Below are 17,827 nucleotides of genomic sequence, written 5' to 3' on the forward strand. Positions count from 1 at the left end.
GTATGACATTTCATGAGAGAGAAAGGTTCTTCCGAGAAGGCACCATGTATGTTAGGGATGATCCTATTCTTTTTCGTATTGGTGTTGACAATTTGTTAAGGCGATGTGTAACAAAGGGAGAACAAGCTAGCATACTTTGGCATTGCCACAACTCACCATATGGAGGCCACTTCAATAGAGAATGAACAACTACAAAGATCCTTCAAGTTGAATTCTATTGGCCTACACTCTTCAAAGATTCTCATAACCATGCACGATCATGCGATAACTGTCAATGAACTGAAAACTTATCTAGATGACATGAAATGCCATTATAGAACATGCAGGAAGTAAAAGTATTTGATTGTCAGGGAATTGATTTTGTTGGTCCCTTACCATCCTCGTGTGGCAATGAATATACTTTGGTAGTGGTAGACTATGTCTCAAAGTGGGTGGAGGCAATTTCTAGTCCAACCAATGATGTAAAATGGTGATTAAGTTCTTAAAGAGAAACATCTTTGTTAGCTTTGGAGTGTCTAGACTCTTTATTAGTGATGGAGGTACACACTTTTGTAATGCTCAAATCTCAAAGGTCTACCAACACTATGATGTTCAACATAAAGTACCATCACCCTATCATCCGCAAACAAATGGACAAGCTAAAGTTTCAAATAAAGAGATCAAGAGGATACTAGAAAAGACCGTAGCTGCTTCAAGGAAGGATTGGGCTGCAAAGCTTGATCATTGCCTATGGGCATATGGAACAACCTTTAAAACACCTATTGGCCTCTCCCCATTTCAAATGGTGTATGGAAAATCTTGACTCTACAGCATCTAGAGAACAGAGGAAGCTACAACTACCAGTGTAACCCCCTAAAATTTCACTAACTATAAATCGATGTTTAATTTTATTTATTGTGTTATTTGATTATATGATTGACTTTAATGAGTTGAGGTATGGTTTTGAAATAGTCATGTGTGATTTTCTTGATGTGGATGTTGAGTTATGTGGAGTTTTATTGACCTAGTTAAAATTATGAGATTTCAAATTTTACCTAAACCTATTTCGGTAAAACTGTGATCCTAGACTCGTTAACAGTTGGATCATCTTTAAATTTTGACTACAGGTTCATAACACATGTCCCCACGGTCTAACCATTGGGATTTTTAAATAACAATATTTGACCTCTCTCTTAGTGTGAGAAGTGCACTAAGTGTAATTCGAATCCAAGAGGGAATTATGCTGAGTATGAATTGTCACGCTTAGCGCAAGAGGAATTGCGCTCAGCGCAAATCCCAACCCGAGAGGAATTTCACTAAGCACAAAAAGTCATGCTTAGCACCAAAAGTGGACTCCCGCTTAGAGAGATGAGCTCGCTAAGCGAGATCTACAAATTATAAATACAATCTTCAGCGTGAAAAACATGATTTTTCACTCTTTTTCTCTTCAAACGACCACCCAATCCCTAACACCTCCTCCTCCACCACCCATGACCACCGGTGGCCAACATGATCTGCCATTGCTTGCCCCTGAACCACCACTCCGAGAGGAACATTTTAATCGGAGCGGAATCCTCAAAATCCACCTTAAGGATTCGGTGGAGAACAATCCCTCAATCTTTTCTTTCGTAGCTTCTCTGAGGTAATCTTGACTTCTAAGCCTTTCTCCTAGTTTGTTTGAGCTTCTCTTAGTGTCTCTTATGTTTTGGGTACTGTAATAGGGTGTTTTTACACTTCCTTTGAAAAAACCTTGAAAATGAGACATTGTAAAAATTATCTTTTATAAATTGATGTTATTTTCGTGACCTTCACTGAACCCTAATCACATTGGCGTGATCAGAATTTCAAAATGACATCTCCTTTTAGTAGAATCCAAAACACCCCTTATCCCTTTATGTTTTGAGAGAGGTAATTGAATCTGAATGTTGTTATTAACCTTATTTTTGAAATCTATACTAAATTTGCTTCAATTTGGTGTATAGAATGTTGCGTTTGGACTGATGAACGTGAACAAGAGAGGTCTCTGAGCGATACAAAAGGGAACTGACAGAGAGCTCACCATAGGTGATGGGAGTTTATTATAATTTATGGCTTTTGATACCATAGTTGGGGTTAGGGAACCTAACTATGGGGATGTATGATTGTCCCTGTTGCATGCTGGTTTTCAAGAAAAATAATGTTTTTGACTAATGGGATGAATACGTTTGTTATTGATAAATGACATTATTGTTTTTATTAGACTTGTGTTGTCTGAAGACCTGGGGAGTGTGAATCTTAGGAATGAACTATATATGTATGTATATGCCGAATGTGATTTAATGATGATATTGTTATTGATGATATTAATTGATATGAGGTGACATTGATGTTTATGATAATGTTGATAGAGAATGATGTTGTTATTGAAGATGATATTGATAATAATTGATATGAGACGATGTTGGTGTTTATGATAATATTGATATGAGATGATGTTGTTATTGATGATTATGTTGATATGAGATGATGTTGTTGTTGTTGATAATGACATTGAGATGAGATGATGTTGATGTTGAGAGTGTCGCGTGGACATGCATAGGCTATTTCCTGACGAATGGTACTACATTGCATTGAGAGTTGAGGTCATGTGCATGCATCATACTGAGCATGATTGATTGGAATTATAGACGAAAGATGACTACTTGTTGAATGTATGTTGGACTAATGGATGTTTGTGTATGATTATGGTATTTGTTAATGTTTTCTTACTAATCATGGTTATTTGATTTTTGTGTTAATTTCTTTTATAATAAACTCACCCTTGCAATTTTTGTACCGTGTGGTTGGTACCTGTGACGATCACGAACCTTCATTTGTGGGAGCAAACGGACAACAATAGAGTACACGAAGTGAGATTCTTTTGTGGAACCACCAAACCGACGTGATGACATTGAGATTATTTTGGGAGAGAGTTGTGTTTTGTTAATCAACTTCTCTGTAGCTGGTTCTATAATTCTTTCTTTTTGAATTGAGGATATAAATCACAAATTTAATTATATGTATGAACTAATTTACTTTCTGTTATGTGAATGATGTGTACTAAGTTAATATATATATATATATATATATATATATATATATATATATATATATATATATATATATATTCATGTAAGTAATTGTGCGTTGTTTAGTGAATGTACATCGCAAAAAAAAATTTACTCTCATTTTTCATAAGCAAATTAATGGAGTTTTCATTTAAAAATTAAAATTTACGTGGTTTAGAGTGGGGATATCGTAGTGACGAGGCAGGTCCTTACAACAAGAACTTGAAGAGATGTGCCTCAATGCATATGAATCATCTCTACAAAGAAAGAACCAATAGGTGCCATGATAAAAAAATCCTCTATAGAGAATTCAAGCCCTTACAAGAAGTATTGCTCTACAAATCAAAATTAAAGTTGTTTCCCAGAAAATTAAAATTGAGATGGAGTGGTTTCTTTACTATCAAAGATGTTAAGCCTTATGAAGCTATAGAGATAAAGGACCAATCCAAAGACCACAACTAGTTGGTTAATGGCCAAAGATTAATGATTTAACTTGGTAGAGAACTCCCATTACACACCATAGTCATCAAGCTTGAAGATCCTTAGAGTGACACCAAATGCCAAGCTAGTGGCATGAAAGAAGCACTTACTGGGAGGCAACTCAGCTTTCTAACTCTTACATTTTACATTACATTTATTTAGGATAGTTTTTAGCTTTAAGTTTGGAGTTCAAAAAAAATCATCACTCAGTAGCATAACACTAACTTGCTTTTTTTTAGTTTTGTTCATCATGTGCAGCCTTATTAATGGCCAGCTCGTTTGGAGGACCACATACTTGTTGACTAGGGAGGTGGTGAGGCTGCAATGGATGAGAGGAGATGTTGAGGGTTGTTCAGCCCTAAGTGAAGCCTTCTCAAGCCCTTTCTTTTACTTTTTGTGAATTTTTCTTTATTAGTTTAGTTGTTTAGTATATGTGTGGTAGCTTAGGAATATGTTTATTCTTAGGAAGATAAGGAAACTTATGTGATTAAGCAACATCACCATTTTCTTGCAAACCCACCATAAAATAAAACAAGTTTTTGTTCTTAAATCATTCTTTGTGTGGTTGAACTCAAATTCTAAAAGTGAAAACCAATGATTTTGCTTGATTGAGATGTGAAATGAGTTTCGCATGAAAAATTGAAAGCAAATAAAGGAACTTGTAGAACTAGCCTGGTAAGTGAGTGATCCTTATAATGATACAAATATATATTGAGAGACACTCTTGTTTCACTCATAGTTGATTTTGACTGAATCTCTTGTATATTGATTGCAATTGTATGCATTGAAATGATCAAGGCCATGTTTGCATGTTTAGCCAAGAGCCAAAAAGCCTGCCCTACATTGTTTATCCCTTGAACCTTTCTTTGAGCTTAATTGATGTATTCTTTTCTAATTTTGTAACCTTGAAATTTATATGTTTATATATCTGTTACTACCCTTAACTTAAAGGATAGGAGAGCATATGTCTAGGAATTGGGAGAAGTTTTAAGTTTTGAGTGGTAATGCACCACTCAAAGGGGACAAAAATAAAAGGTACCAACACGTTATCATGTGAACAAAGGTTGAAAGTATTATCCTTATTATCTCTTGTAAAGTATTGAAAAAGGAAAAATTTGAAAAACAAAAAATAAAGAAAAACAAGAGAGAAGCTAAGTAAAGAAAAATAAAAAATTGAGGACAAAGCAAAGTATGTATTAAATTGAAAATTTGGGGTACCAAGAATTGGTAGGAAGTGAATGAAATGAAATGAATGTTGAGTGGCCTCAGAATAATTAAGAAGGGAGGGGGGGGGGTTGAATTAATTATTCCTAAAACTTTACCAATTAAAAATTACTCTTCTAAGGCTTTTACTTATGTTGTTAAAAGAATATGGAGTAGAAGAGAAACTTAACAAAAAGTAAAAGTGGAAATTAAAATGCACAGCGGAAAGTAAAAGAGTAGGGAAGAAGGAAACCAACACACAAGAATTTTTATACTGGTTCGGCAACAACCCGTGCCTACATCCAGTCCCCAAGCGACCTGCGGTCCTTGAGATTTCTTTCAACCTTGTAAAAATCCTTTTACAAGCAAAGATCCACAAGGGATGTACCCTCTCTTGTTCTCTTTGAACCTAGTGGATGTACCCTCCACTAGAACTGATCCACAAGAGATGTACCCTCTCTTGTTCTCAGTCAAACCCAAGTAGATGTACCCTTTACTTGTACCACAAAGGATGTACCCTCCAATGTGTTGAGACAAAGATCTCAGGTTGTTAAACCTTTGATACTTTGTGAATGGGGATACAAAAGAATTCTCAGGCGGTTAGTCCTTTGAACACTTTTGTATAAGGGAATGGGAAGAATCAAAAGAATTCTCAGACTGTGTCATTTTGAATTCTTTGACAAGGGAGAAGGGAGACACAAAAGAATTCAGGCGGTTAGTCCTTTGTTCTTTTGGAAAAGGGAGAAGAGAGACACAAAAAGAATTCAGGCGGTTAGTCCTTGACGAATTCTTTTTGGCAAAGGGAGAAGAGAATGAAAAAGATGAATAGCACAAGTTTTCAAGGTTTGGAAAACCAGAAAACTTTAGAAAGCTTTTGGTACAAAGAAGAAGAAGAAGTTCAAAGAGATTCAAGGCTTGTAAAGGATTGTATGAATAAGTGTTCAAGATTGAATTGAATTGCAAAACAAAGCCTTGCTTTTATAGACTCTTCATGTCTGGTCAAGAAGACCATTTAGAAGAGTTATAACTTTTAGAAAAACTTAAAACCAATTTGAAAAAGTCAAAAAACCTTTTAAAGAGTTACATCTTTTGATTTATCAGAAACAGTCACTGGTAATCAATTACCAAATTAGTGTGATCGATTACACAAGGCTTTTAAGTGAAAGGATGTGACTCTTCACATTTGAATTTGAATTTCAACGTTCAAGGGCACTGGTAATCGATTACCAAAACGTTGTAATCGTTGAAAAAAAATTGGAACGTTGTAAATCCAGTTTAAAACTTTTTCAAACTCATTCTGCTACTGGTAATCGATTACAACAATATGGTAATCGATTACCAGAGAGTAAAAACTCTTTGGTAAAAGGTTTTGTCAAAAATTCATGTGCTATTCAAGGTTTTGAGAAAAAAACTTTTCATACTTATCTTGATTGAGCCTTCTCTTGAATCTTGATCTTGATTCTTGAGATCTTGAACCTTGAATCTTTATTCTTGATTCTTGACTCTAGACTTTCTTCTCGAGTCTTGAATTCTTCTTGATTCTTATCTTGAACTCTTGAATTGTTCTTGATTGATCTTGGATTCTCTTGAGTTGTTCTTTGATTGATCTTTGAGCTTTTTGTCATCACCTTTGTCATCATCTTTTGTTATCATCATTGTTATCATCAAAACACCTTTGAATCACTTTGATTCACCATGAAGCTTTGCTTCTACAATCTCCCCCTTTTTGATGATGACAACTTCTGAAATCAAGAAACACACACACACTTTTTCCTAGTCAATCACTCTCATAAATTCTCCCCCTCTGTTTTTGAATTTATGCTTATCTTAAAATTAAATTAATTACTCATGTGAGTTCTTGATTTAATCCCATTTCTCTCCCCCTTTGGCATCAACAAAAAGCCAAAGTGCGTATTAAAATATAACTAAACATTCATACAATGTTCATGAAAAAATATCAACCAAATCATGAAGCAAGAAGCAAGAACCATGAAAACCATGAAGCAAGCAACCATGACTAGATTAATTATAAACTTAACATAGTCAAATAACATACTTAATATTGGTCCAAACACACCATGCAAATAAGGAAATAGTAAATTGTTCAAATACCATAATAATATAGCCAAAATACAAGGCTGAAAATCAAAGTAGTAATAATAATATTAAAATATAATTCTAAGATGATGGTGGCGGCGATGGTGGAAGATCGAAGCTTGACCGAATGTAAGATACATCTTCTTCAACCTTTTGTAATCGATTACACTATTATTGTAATCGATTACCAGTGGTTATTTTAGCCAGAAAACAAAAATAGAAGGCTTTCTAGGAGAGAAGAAGTTTTGAAAACTATTTTTGAAAATACTATATTTGAAAATACTTTATGAATAATTTTCAATCATGTAATTTACATATCATGTCATGCAAAAATATTTAAAACATGAAGAAAATCAATTTTATCAAGAACAATCACAACACAAGTATGAAGAATATTGATTTTACTTAAATAAATGAATGAATATTTCATGCAAATAGAATGAAATCAATCAAGCAAATATACTCATGATTTCAAGCAATCAAAAGACAAACAAATAAATAATTGTTAGTCATCATAGTCAAATTGTTTGAATAAAAATTTCAACTTTAAGAGAAATTTTAATAAGATAATGGTTTTGATATTACCTTTTTCAGAATTGAAGTGTCTAGATCTTCAAAGATGAGGATCATGATTTTTATCCTTGAGAGAAGTTCTCGTCACTTTCATAATCTTTAGTTAGAAGATTAATCTCCTTTTCTGAACCATCGGATGAATCATTGTCATCCCATGCAATGTATGCTTTCTTAGTTCTTCTTTCGTCAGATCTTTTCTTTTCACTTTTCTCCGACCATTCTTCATTTGACGGACAATTGGCCTTGATGTGACCAATTTGGTTGCATTTGTAACACCTAAGGACTTGAGAATCCTCTTGTGATTTTCTTACATTATTGAAATTTCGACGCCTATCAATTCTTCTTTTCTTGATGTATTTTTGAAATTTCTTAACAAAGAAGGAAAAATCTTCATCATCAGAATTTTCTTCTTCGTTTTCTTCTTGTATTGAAGAGATAATTTCCTTGTATAAATTATATATTATTTTGTAAATTAAGGAGATTATTTGCCTCTATTAAACACATCTATGATTCTATAAATAGAGAGGCATAGTCAGCAACAAAAAAAACCTCTGCACACCACCCTTTACTGAAAAGCCCTCTTATTTTCTCTATTCTTGTATTTCATGAATGATTAGTTTTTTTCTTAGCTATGATAGGAAAAGATTGAACCTTATTTGATATAATTTTCTCAAATTAATATATTATTTGAGTTCATTATTTGCCTTCTATACTTAATGCTTTATGAGCCTACACACCTCATAGATGATTCGAGGAATTGACGTGCACTTTGGAGAGTCTAGTTGAAACCTGAACTGAATCAGATACTTAATCGGGTTTATCTCTAGGGATAGAATAATCTTGGTTAATCCTCGTTATTTTATAAATGATAATGCTGGTTGCTTGTGTTGGTTTGCTAAGGGATTGGGAATCAAGGCAAGTGATTTAGGGTCTATCACTTAAGGGATTAGGGATAGAATACATTAGTGAATTAGGGATGAATGATATAAAGATGTAGAAGTGTGGGGAACTGCAGCTAATAGAGGGGATTCTGATTACAATTGCATCTCAACATTACTATTTTCGTCTATAATTATTATTGCATCAACAAGTAACTTCTTACCTTTTCTTTTAATTTTTGTTATTAAATTTTCAGCATAGTAATCTCTCTAGAAAAATATATCTTTTATTTTTTATTTGATAAGTTTTAGTTTTAGGTATTTTAAAATATAAAAACACAAAAATATCTTTATCTAAAAGGTTTTAATTTGAATATTCATCCATGCACTATTCCCTTACCAGACGACCTGAGCTTCGATTCAATACTACAATTAGGATTTGATTACACTTGGTCGGTGTAAATCCTAACATAATTAAAATGTTAACATTTGTATAGTATAAATATCACTCTTAATATTTATACTTGTGTGTTGACTTGATATTTCATATCCATGATCTCTTATATGCAGTCATTAGTTTGCTCACACAATAATTTTAATGTATTATCATTGTCCTAGTTAACAATATTATTCAACTACAAACATTTAAGAATAGTATTCTATCACTTAATGAATCTCACATCATTGAATAGAACGTTAATTTCTTTTGTACTTGTAGGGTTGATGTTGACTTCTATCTGTCTTGGTTGACGCTGACAGGAGGCTCCATAATGGTTGCTTGTCATGATTGCCCATTGACCATTTTATCAAGAACATCGGAGACATCACTTTCAACCACAAGTTTCTTTCTACAATCTCTCATGAGGTGTCCTTAACAACCATATATAGGATCCACATATTCTATGCATCCCTTCGTATTCAACAGGGTACCTAAATCCTTTAAGCCACACTCATCAAATAGCTAGCTTAGTCCACTTCTAAACATACTCTAGCATATCTCCCTCCCTTATCGTGTACTCTATGTTAATACTGACCTTCACTTGGTTTCCCAGTGTTGTGGTGAGAACTAGAAAAATGTTTTCATCATAATAGATAAAGTTTAGACTATTGAAATGGATCCAAACCAATGTCTGTTCAATCTTCGTAGCTGGAGAGATAAAATTTGATTACCATGTTTGGATCATGAGATAATGGTTGAAAAATCATCCATGGTCCTATTTCTATGAATTTCAAATGATCTACCTTCATATTAAAAAGGGACGATGAAATAACCATTATGAATGTCTAGAATTTCAAAGCTTGCATAAAGCTTTCCAAATTTTTTGTTTTACATTTCCTCATAAAACGAAATCTAATATACTCTTACCTAAAAGCTTTATCATTAAAGCATCCTACTATGGGGCACACGAGCCTTCAAAAACCAAGTCAACTATGTGAACCATTAGTTTCAATGGGTTGTCATCTTTATATTCAATCTTTGTTAGATTTTGCTGCAAGAGAATAACTTTAAAACACACAATAGGAGTCCCCTTGCCTTTAAGATATACTACGACCTTTCCATATCTTTTAATGTTTAAGGTTATTGCACATAGATTAAGAAATATTAAATGGAACTAAAAATTGTTATATCTAGACTAAAATGTTCTCATTTAATATGTTAATCTTTGACACTTGTACCATTAGTAGTGGATATTAAATAAGGATATATTTGAGACAAATGCATTAATTAATCTTTAAAATTATAAAACATCAAATGTTTTGAAGAAAAAAATAGAAAGCTAAAACATCAAAATATATGAGAAGGAGATATTATATCTTTAAAGGAATTTGTGGAATATGTGCATGCACCATTAGGTGGTTCATTACGAGAGTCTAGACCATTCACGGAACTAGTAGAGAAAGAGAAAACGTTTAGGTTGAGATGTCTTTTTTCCATTTTATTTTATTTGTGGTAACACAGCTCTTAAAAAATTTATTATCCTTATTCTCATGATAAAATAATAATTTATTAAAATACCCTTATTTCGTAAATGTTTAATTGATTATACATATACTAAAATATTTATTTTTTGAGAGTGTTATTAAAAAAATAGTTAATACTTTATAAATAATTTGATATAAAAAATATTCTAAAAACAATAAATTATTAAAATGAGACATACAATATTAGAAAGGTTAGTAAAAAATGCAGTAGTTCTTGTGTGATAGTAAACCGTTTGTATTGACTGAAAACTCCAACAAGATGCTGAAATAAAGATCAACCGATTTGCGTTAAAGGTGAACATATGCTCTCTAACAATCAATTTCCAAGTTACACCAAAGAACACTTGGTGTAGGGGAAGTGAAAAAGCTAAATTGAAAGCGATAAAGAAAATTTGAAAGTACTGAAATTAACAAAATAATGCAAATTGTGAAAATAATAATTGAAGAAAAGATAAACTGGTTTGAATTTGAGTTGAAGATCTCTTTTAGTTGTTATAATTCAAATATTTATAGATAATAACATATTTTAGGAAGTTTAACAACAAGAATAGGGTTCAAGTGTTGGAGAGACCCCCCCTTACCTTGATAATCCTCCACAAAATTTAGAAATCAGAATGAAGGAGTTTAAATTTCCAACTTTCAAGAGTGCAAAAATAAGATTTTGAAACTACAAGTGAGAATAGAGCAAGAAAATGAAGTGAAAATCAAGCTTAGAATTGAAAATGGAGGTCATTTACCTAAGCTTGATGGAAGAAGGGTTCAAGAACACTTGGAAAAGCTTGGAATGGCGTCTCCTTCCCTCATGACCAGCTCGTGAAAGAAAGGAAGAATGGCCAAGTTTTGTGAGCTTTTGGAGTTTAAATGAAACTTGTAGAAGAAGCTTAGAGCATCATGCATTGGGTTATTGTGTAGGATTTAGTTAATAACCAAATTTGACATATTGAATGACCTTGATCAGCTATGTGTAGCCGTGCCATCCACTACCATTAGTCGTCTTATACGACTAACTTTTGTATGAAAAACTTTACTATGTTTTGATCTCTATCATTAGGGTCTCTTTTATTGGAATTAATGTTAAAATCTATATAATTTCAAGCAAAAAGGAGCTAATTTCCTGAAGTGCCAAAGTGGTTGTTGTGCTAAGCGGACTCAGTGGGCTTAGCGTGTATCCATCGCTAAGCGCGGCTTCAGCGCACTTAGCATGAAGATGGAATCTGGAAGAGCACCTGAATCAAAGTAGCGTGCTAAGCGTAAGATCAGCTTGCTAAGCGAGTCGTCCGTCTCTTGCCAAGCTCAGCGCAGCATTGGCGCCAAGCCCAAATCCACTTACTTGTGCTAAGTGCGACAGTGGCGCTAAGCGTGACAGCGCGATTTCAGAGCCTATTTAAAGCCTGAATTGTCAGAATTAGGGTATCATCAACAACCTTCCAAGAACGAAATTTATTACACTTTTACATAGTCAGCATTGGCACATACTCAGAGAAGGAAGCAACAATAAGGAGCCATTTGAGAGTGATTTGAGAGTGTTTGAGTGATTGTGAGGTGTCAAGAAGAGGAGGAGGGATCCCCCTTCATGTGTAAGCAGGAATTGCTCTTCATTTTCTGTCTAATTTGTAATTTAGGTCTCCTTGTTATGGCTTGCTAAAACCCTAGTTGGGGATTTCTAATGAATAGTTGATGTAAATATTCTTCATATCTAATTAAGTGTGTTTTATGTGTTCATTGCTTCTATCGATGCTTCATTGTTGCATGCTTTTGGTCTGATCACCCATTGGTGTGTACTGTTAGGAACTTTAGCACTGGGAAGTGTACTGTTTCCTCAAAACTTGATAGAGCAGGGCTAGATAACTGCATTGCTAGGGATAGATTGCAGGTTTTTTAGTTTTTAATTATGCTGTGATTATAATGTTGTTTAAATTAAGCCTAGTCCAATAAGAGGGATCTGAGGGTGAAGCTTGGTTTAAATTAGTCTAAACTTACGAGGGATCGAGGTTTAGTACTTTAGTCTTTAGCATAGAACACAAGAACATTCTTAATTAGAGAAATATCTTCATATGCATCAACTCGTTTATTAGAAAGACCCAACGCTTTTAAACCACTGTTGTCACTTTTAATTGCTTGTGTTTACTATTTTTCTAATTAGGATATATCATACTTTTGCTTCAATTCACAATTATTATTTTCTATCAACAAAATGCCTGATTATTGAACAAAGCTTTGCCAAATAAACAAGTTCCCTGTGTTCAATACTCGGATCATTCCGTTTTAATTTTAAATACTTGGAGACCCGGTGCGCTTGCCAGTATATCACTTCCCCTTTGATATAAGTGTTTGTAAATTTAAGAAAAAGGAACTGTGTGCGGAAGCGAACAAAGTATTTATGGCACCATTGCTGGGGAACTTATTTTCATTTGGAAAGTTTAGTTCAGTTTGAAGGCATTGATTCATTTTTTCTTTGATTCATTGATTATTTTTGTGAATATTTAGTTACTGGAGAATTTATTGTTCTTTGGAATTGGTTAATTGATGTTATGCTTGTTTTGCATGCAAAGAAGGTCTTCTGCAGGTGTTTTGATTGCCATAGACTTGGAAATTAACACTACTTGCAGGAAAAGAAAAGTAGGAAGAAACAGAAATTTTTTGCAGGACATTGAGGCAGCAACAACTCCAGAAGAACCTCTATCTTCTGAAGCATCTTCTAGTTTTCCAACTCAGGGGCAATCTCATACAATTTTAGCTGAAGCAAATATCATGGCTGAGGAGCCAAGAAGAGTTACTCTGGAAGACTACTTAAGCTCAAGTGTGTGGAAATTCTTTACTAGTATTGCGCAGCCGAAAGTTCAAGAACAAAATATCACCTACCCACACTTATTAATCCAGTTGATATAGAACAATTTGTTTCATGGTTTGCCCAACGAGGACCCGTACGCACATCTAGCCACTTATATTGAGATTTGCAACACTGTTAGATTGGCTGGTGTGCCTGAGGACGCAGTTAGATTGAACTTGTTCTCGTTCTCTTTGTCTGGAGAGGCTAAAAGGTGGCTTCATTTGTTCAAAAGAAATAGTCTCAAGACTTGGGATGAAGTAGTTGAGAAATTCTTGAAGAAGTACTTCCCAGAGTCTAAGACAACTGAAGGGAAAGCTGCCATTTCATCCTTCCACCAATTTCCAGATGAATCTTTGAGTGAGGTATTGGAAAGATTTAGAGGCTTACTAAGAAAGACACCCACTCATGAATTTTCAGAACCGATACAACTCAACATTTTTATTGACGGGTTGAGACCACAGTCCAAGCAGCTTCTTGATGCTTCTGTAGGGGGAAAGATCAAATTGAAGAAGCTTTGGAATTAATAAAGAACATGGATGTTAGTGACCATGCAATTCTGCGTGATAGAGCCCATATTCCTACCAAGAGAAGCTTGCTAGAGCTTTCATCACAAGATGCATTGTTGGCACAAAACAAGCTGTTGTCCAAGCAATTGGAAGCATTGACAGAAACACTAAGTAAGCTGCCAACTCAATTAAATTCTGTACAACCTTCACCCTCTGCTGTTTTGCAGGTTGCAGGTTGTGTCATATGTGGTGGAGCACATGAGTCTGGCTGATGTATTTCCCAAGAAGAAACACCACATGAAGTCAACTACATGGGGAATCAGCCAAGACAAAATTTCAATGCTGGTGGATATTTTGGATTTCAGCATGGCCAGCCATATAATTCACCACAGGGACAATGGAGGAATCACCCTGGAAACCAGTTCAACAAAGACCAGGGTGGTCCTTCTAATAAGCCATAACAACAAGGGCCTAGTCTCTATGATCGAACAACGAAGCTGGAAGAGACTCTTTCTCACTTCATGCAAGTATCTATGTCAAACCATAAGAGCACAGAGTCCGCCATAAAGAATCTGGAAGTCCAAGTGGGACAGTTGGCAAAACAGTTGGCGGATCGTCCGTCTAGTAGCTTTGGAGCTAATATTGAGAAGAATCCAAAGGAGGAATGTAAAGCTGTCATGACTAGAAGCAGATTGGTGACCATGAATGAGAGTGAGAATGGAATTGGTGTAGAGAAACAACAACTGGTGTCTGACCCAGCACTTGACCCTATGGTAGAGTCTTTGAATGAATCTGAAGAAGAGTTGGAGGTAGAATATGAGAAGAAGAAGGAGACAATAATAAAAGTGAGTGAACAAGAAATGAGGAGAAAAATAAAGAAAAAGAAAAAGAGGAAGAAAAAGAAAATGAAAAAGAAAAAGAAAAAGAGGAAGAAAAAGAAAATGAAAAAAATGAGAAAACAAAAAAAGAAAAAGAGAATGTAGAAGAGAGAAAGAAAAGCAAGAGTGAGATTTCAAGGGAGAAGAAGAGAGACCACATCAGCTGAAGGGAAGGAAGTACCATATCCTTTGGTACCGTCCAAGAAGGATAAGGAGAGACATCTAGCCATATTTCTGGATATTTTCAAGAAGCTAGAGATTACAATGCCCTTTGGAGAGGCTCTCCAACAAATGCCACTCTATGCTAAGTTTCTGAAAGACATGCTAACTAGGAAGAACAGGTATATCCACAGTGACACTATAGTTATGGAAGGAAATTGCAGCACTGTTATTCAACGTATCCTACCATGGAAGCATTCAGATCCAGGAAGTGTCACAATACCATGTTCTATTGGTGAGGTTGCAGTAGGCAAGGCTCTTATTGATTTGGGAGCCAACATTAATTTGATGCCGCTCTCCATGTGCTGGAGACTTGGAGAGATGGAGATAATGCCTACTTGGATGACCTTACAGTTAGCTGATCGCTCCGTCACCAGACCCTATGGAGTGATTGAAGACATGCTGGTTCGGGTCAAGCATCTCATCCTTCCTACTGATTTTGTTGTAATGGAGATTGAGGAAGATGCGGATATTCCTGTCATTTTGGGACGTCCATTTATGTACACTACAAGCTGTGTGGTGGACATGGGGAAGAAAAAGTTGGAAATGAGTCTTGAAAACCAACAAATCAGCTTTGATATGTTCCATGAAGAGAAAGATTTTCCGGACCAAAATGTTTGTTTAAAGGTGAATGTGATGGATGCGAAAAGATTGGAGAAGAAGGTTCTGGAGGTGGGAACCTTGGTTGATCCAGGATAATAGGATTTTGCGTCAAGCTAATGACGTTAAACGAGCGCTTGCTGGGAGGCAACCCAGTCATTTTTAATTTTGTTTTTTTTTTTTGCATTTAGTGTAGTTGTTGCTTGGATTGTGTGTTTTCAGCTTGTTTAATATTGAAAAAGGGGGTTCATAAGCTTTGGGGCAGAGGTGAATAGAAAAAGAACTTTTTATAAAAATTTTCAGTTGTTCACTCGTTAAGTGCGTCTCTTGAGCTAAGCGCCAAGTCTTCACGCGCTAAGCGAGCGCTTGCTCGTGCTAAGTGAGCGCTTGCTCGTGCTAAGTGCTTGGACCACTGACTAGTGGCTGGATGGTAGCGCTAAGCGCGCTTCGCTGCGCTAAACCCAATTATCTCTCTGGAATATGAATTTCTCAAATTGGGCTTAGCGAGGTGATACGCTAAGCGCAATTCCCTCTCTATTTTGAAATTCTTTGGAATAGTGCTAAGCGCCGCCAATGCGCTAAGCGCAAGCCATCAATGCATTGAAGAGCATGGTCATGTGCTAAGCCCCACCTATGGTGGCTAAGCGCAAATTGCAGGACCAATTGAGTTGCAAACAACGCTAAGCACGTGTCTTCACGCTAAGCCTAAATATCTCTCTAGAATTTGAAAAATTTGGAATTGGGCTTAGTGCGAAGATGGGCTAAGCGCTTAGGCCTTGAAAACCAAACGTCATATTGACTTGCTAAGCGCAGCTGTGCGCTAAGCGAGCAATACAAATTTTAGCTTAAAAACAAAGGCTCAGGCAGTTTCTTTGTACCCTTAAGTTTTTACTTTGTTGTGCTTGTGCCTACCCCTGTGCTTTTGTGCATTTTTTTGCATGTGCTTTGAGTCTATTCTCCTGCATTCTTGCTCTCATCTTACATCTTTCACCTCAATCCTCTGGATCATATGGATATAAGTCACCTGGTTTGGACTTAGTCATACACAACTTAGTGGAAACATAAATAATAGAAAACTACTTTACCAAGGCATTATTCATTATATTCACTCTACCAACAAATGCCTATTTGTCTAAAACTCCTAGTTAGAGGCTAAGTTTGCCAACAAACTACTCTACATAGGCCTAATGCCTATAGGGTTCTTTTTGCTCAAAATATGGAATAAACTTTGGACACCAAGTTGCGAAACCAAACTCCATAAGTCAGTTCACTACTACAACACACTATGCACAACTACACAACACAATACAAAACACTACCACTCAATGTAGAACACTCTACTACTCGCACCAATTTATCATCACTTACCAAATGACATAGCAAACAAGTTAGTTGCATGAATTCCATCACTCAATTTGACTGTCTAATGCAATGCAAGGAAATAGAATGTCACAGACTCTAATATCACAGACTCTACAAAATAGACATTGCATAACAAAGCAATATCCAATACTTAACAAAACAATTGCAATATGTCAAACAATTGGTGGTGCATCAACAAGATCAAATTTGAACAGTTTGTACCTACTATACTAAACATCAAATGTACCTATACTACTAGCGAGTTAAGAGTAAATTGAGGTTGGGACACAATGAGTTGTGTCCCCAACAATGACGCTAGTTTGATAATGATGTCAAATCGTATCAAAACAAACTAGGGTTCCAACAATTTTTCAATATAGGAATAACCTAGGTCTACTCAAAGGAACAATTCAATTAGGTTCTAACTTCAATTTACTTATAAATCAGAGAAAGGGATTTCATCGAACAGTTTACAGACAATTATAATCTAGAAACAAAATGACAAAATTAATAGGATTATGAAACAAATTTAAGGATCATCAATTCAATTCACCAAATCCAAGCAATTCAAATTATCACTATTTTCTAAAGATCATGACCTATTATGAAGGTTCAGTCAATCTAATTAGAGGTAATTCAATTGAATTAATCTCTAATTAAATTGAGATCACAAACTAAATTGAATTATCATCCAATTAATTTGTAACTAGGACTCGAATTAGGAAATTAATCAATTACCTAATTCATTTCTAATCATAAACACATCCATAATCATCAATACAAAAATAGAGTTGGAGAAGAGGATGAACATTCTTAACAAAATTCAAAATAGTTAATAAAAACTCAAACTCATCATCGCTTGATTTGGATCATTAGATTGATTAGTTGTTTAGCCTTCCATAGTCATCACCAAAGGAAGAACAAAAAGAATTGGAAAAGAGAAGAGAAGAATAGAGTTAAAGAGATGAAGAAATATGAAGAACGAGTGAGAGAAAAAGAGAGAGAAGTGTTTGTAATAAAAGTACTAAGAATGAGTTTATACCAAAAAATGAATCTCACCAACAAAATAACTCTAAAAATACACTAAGTAAACTAATATATATTCTAAATAATCAGAAGTAATGGGTGGGATCTGATTAGGCCCACCTAATCT

The 17,827-nt window shown here is 34.9% G+C and overlaps 2 protein-coding genes across 2 annotated transcripts; both read left to right on the forward strand.

Annotated features, from left to right (window-relative positions):
• Positions 1 to 466: 466 nt before the first annotated feature.
• On the forward strand, positions 467 to 13,633 carry LOC102664886 (uncharacterized). Its single transcript, XM_006598468.1, has 2 exons — positions 467 to 786; positions 13,249 to 13,633. The coding sequence occupies exons 1-2, from the start codon at positions 467 to 469 to the stop codon at positions 13,631 to 13,633; spliced, it is 705 nt and encodes a 234-aa protein (XP_006598531.1).
• Positions 13,634 to 14,148: 515 nt separating this feature from the next.
• LOC102664758 (uncharacterized) lies at positions 14,149 to 15,411 on the forward strand. The gene is made up of 2 exons (XM_006598467.1): positions 14,149 to 14,460; positions 14,743 to 15,411. The coding sequence occupies exons 1-2, from the start codon at positions 14,149 to 14,151 to the stop codon at positions 15,409 to 15,411; spliced, it is 981 nt and encodes a 326-aa protein (XP_006598530.1).
• The last annotated feature ends 2,416 nt before the right edge of the window (positions 15,412 to 17,827 follow it).

This window comes from Glycine max, chromosome 15 (genome assembly GCF_000004515.6).
Source record: "Glycine max cultivar Williams 82 chromosome 15, Glycine_max_v4.0, whole genome shotgun sequence".
Taxonomy (NCBI): domain Eukaryota; kingdom Viridiplantae; phylum Streptophyta; class Magnoliopsida; order Fabales; family Fabaceae; genus Glycine; species Glycine max.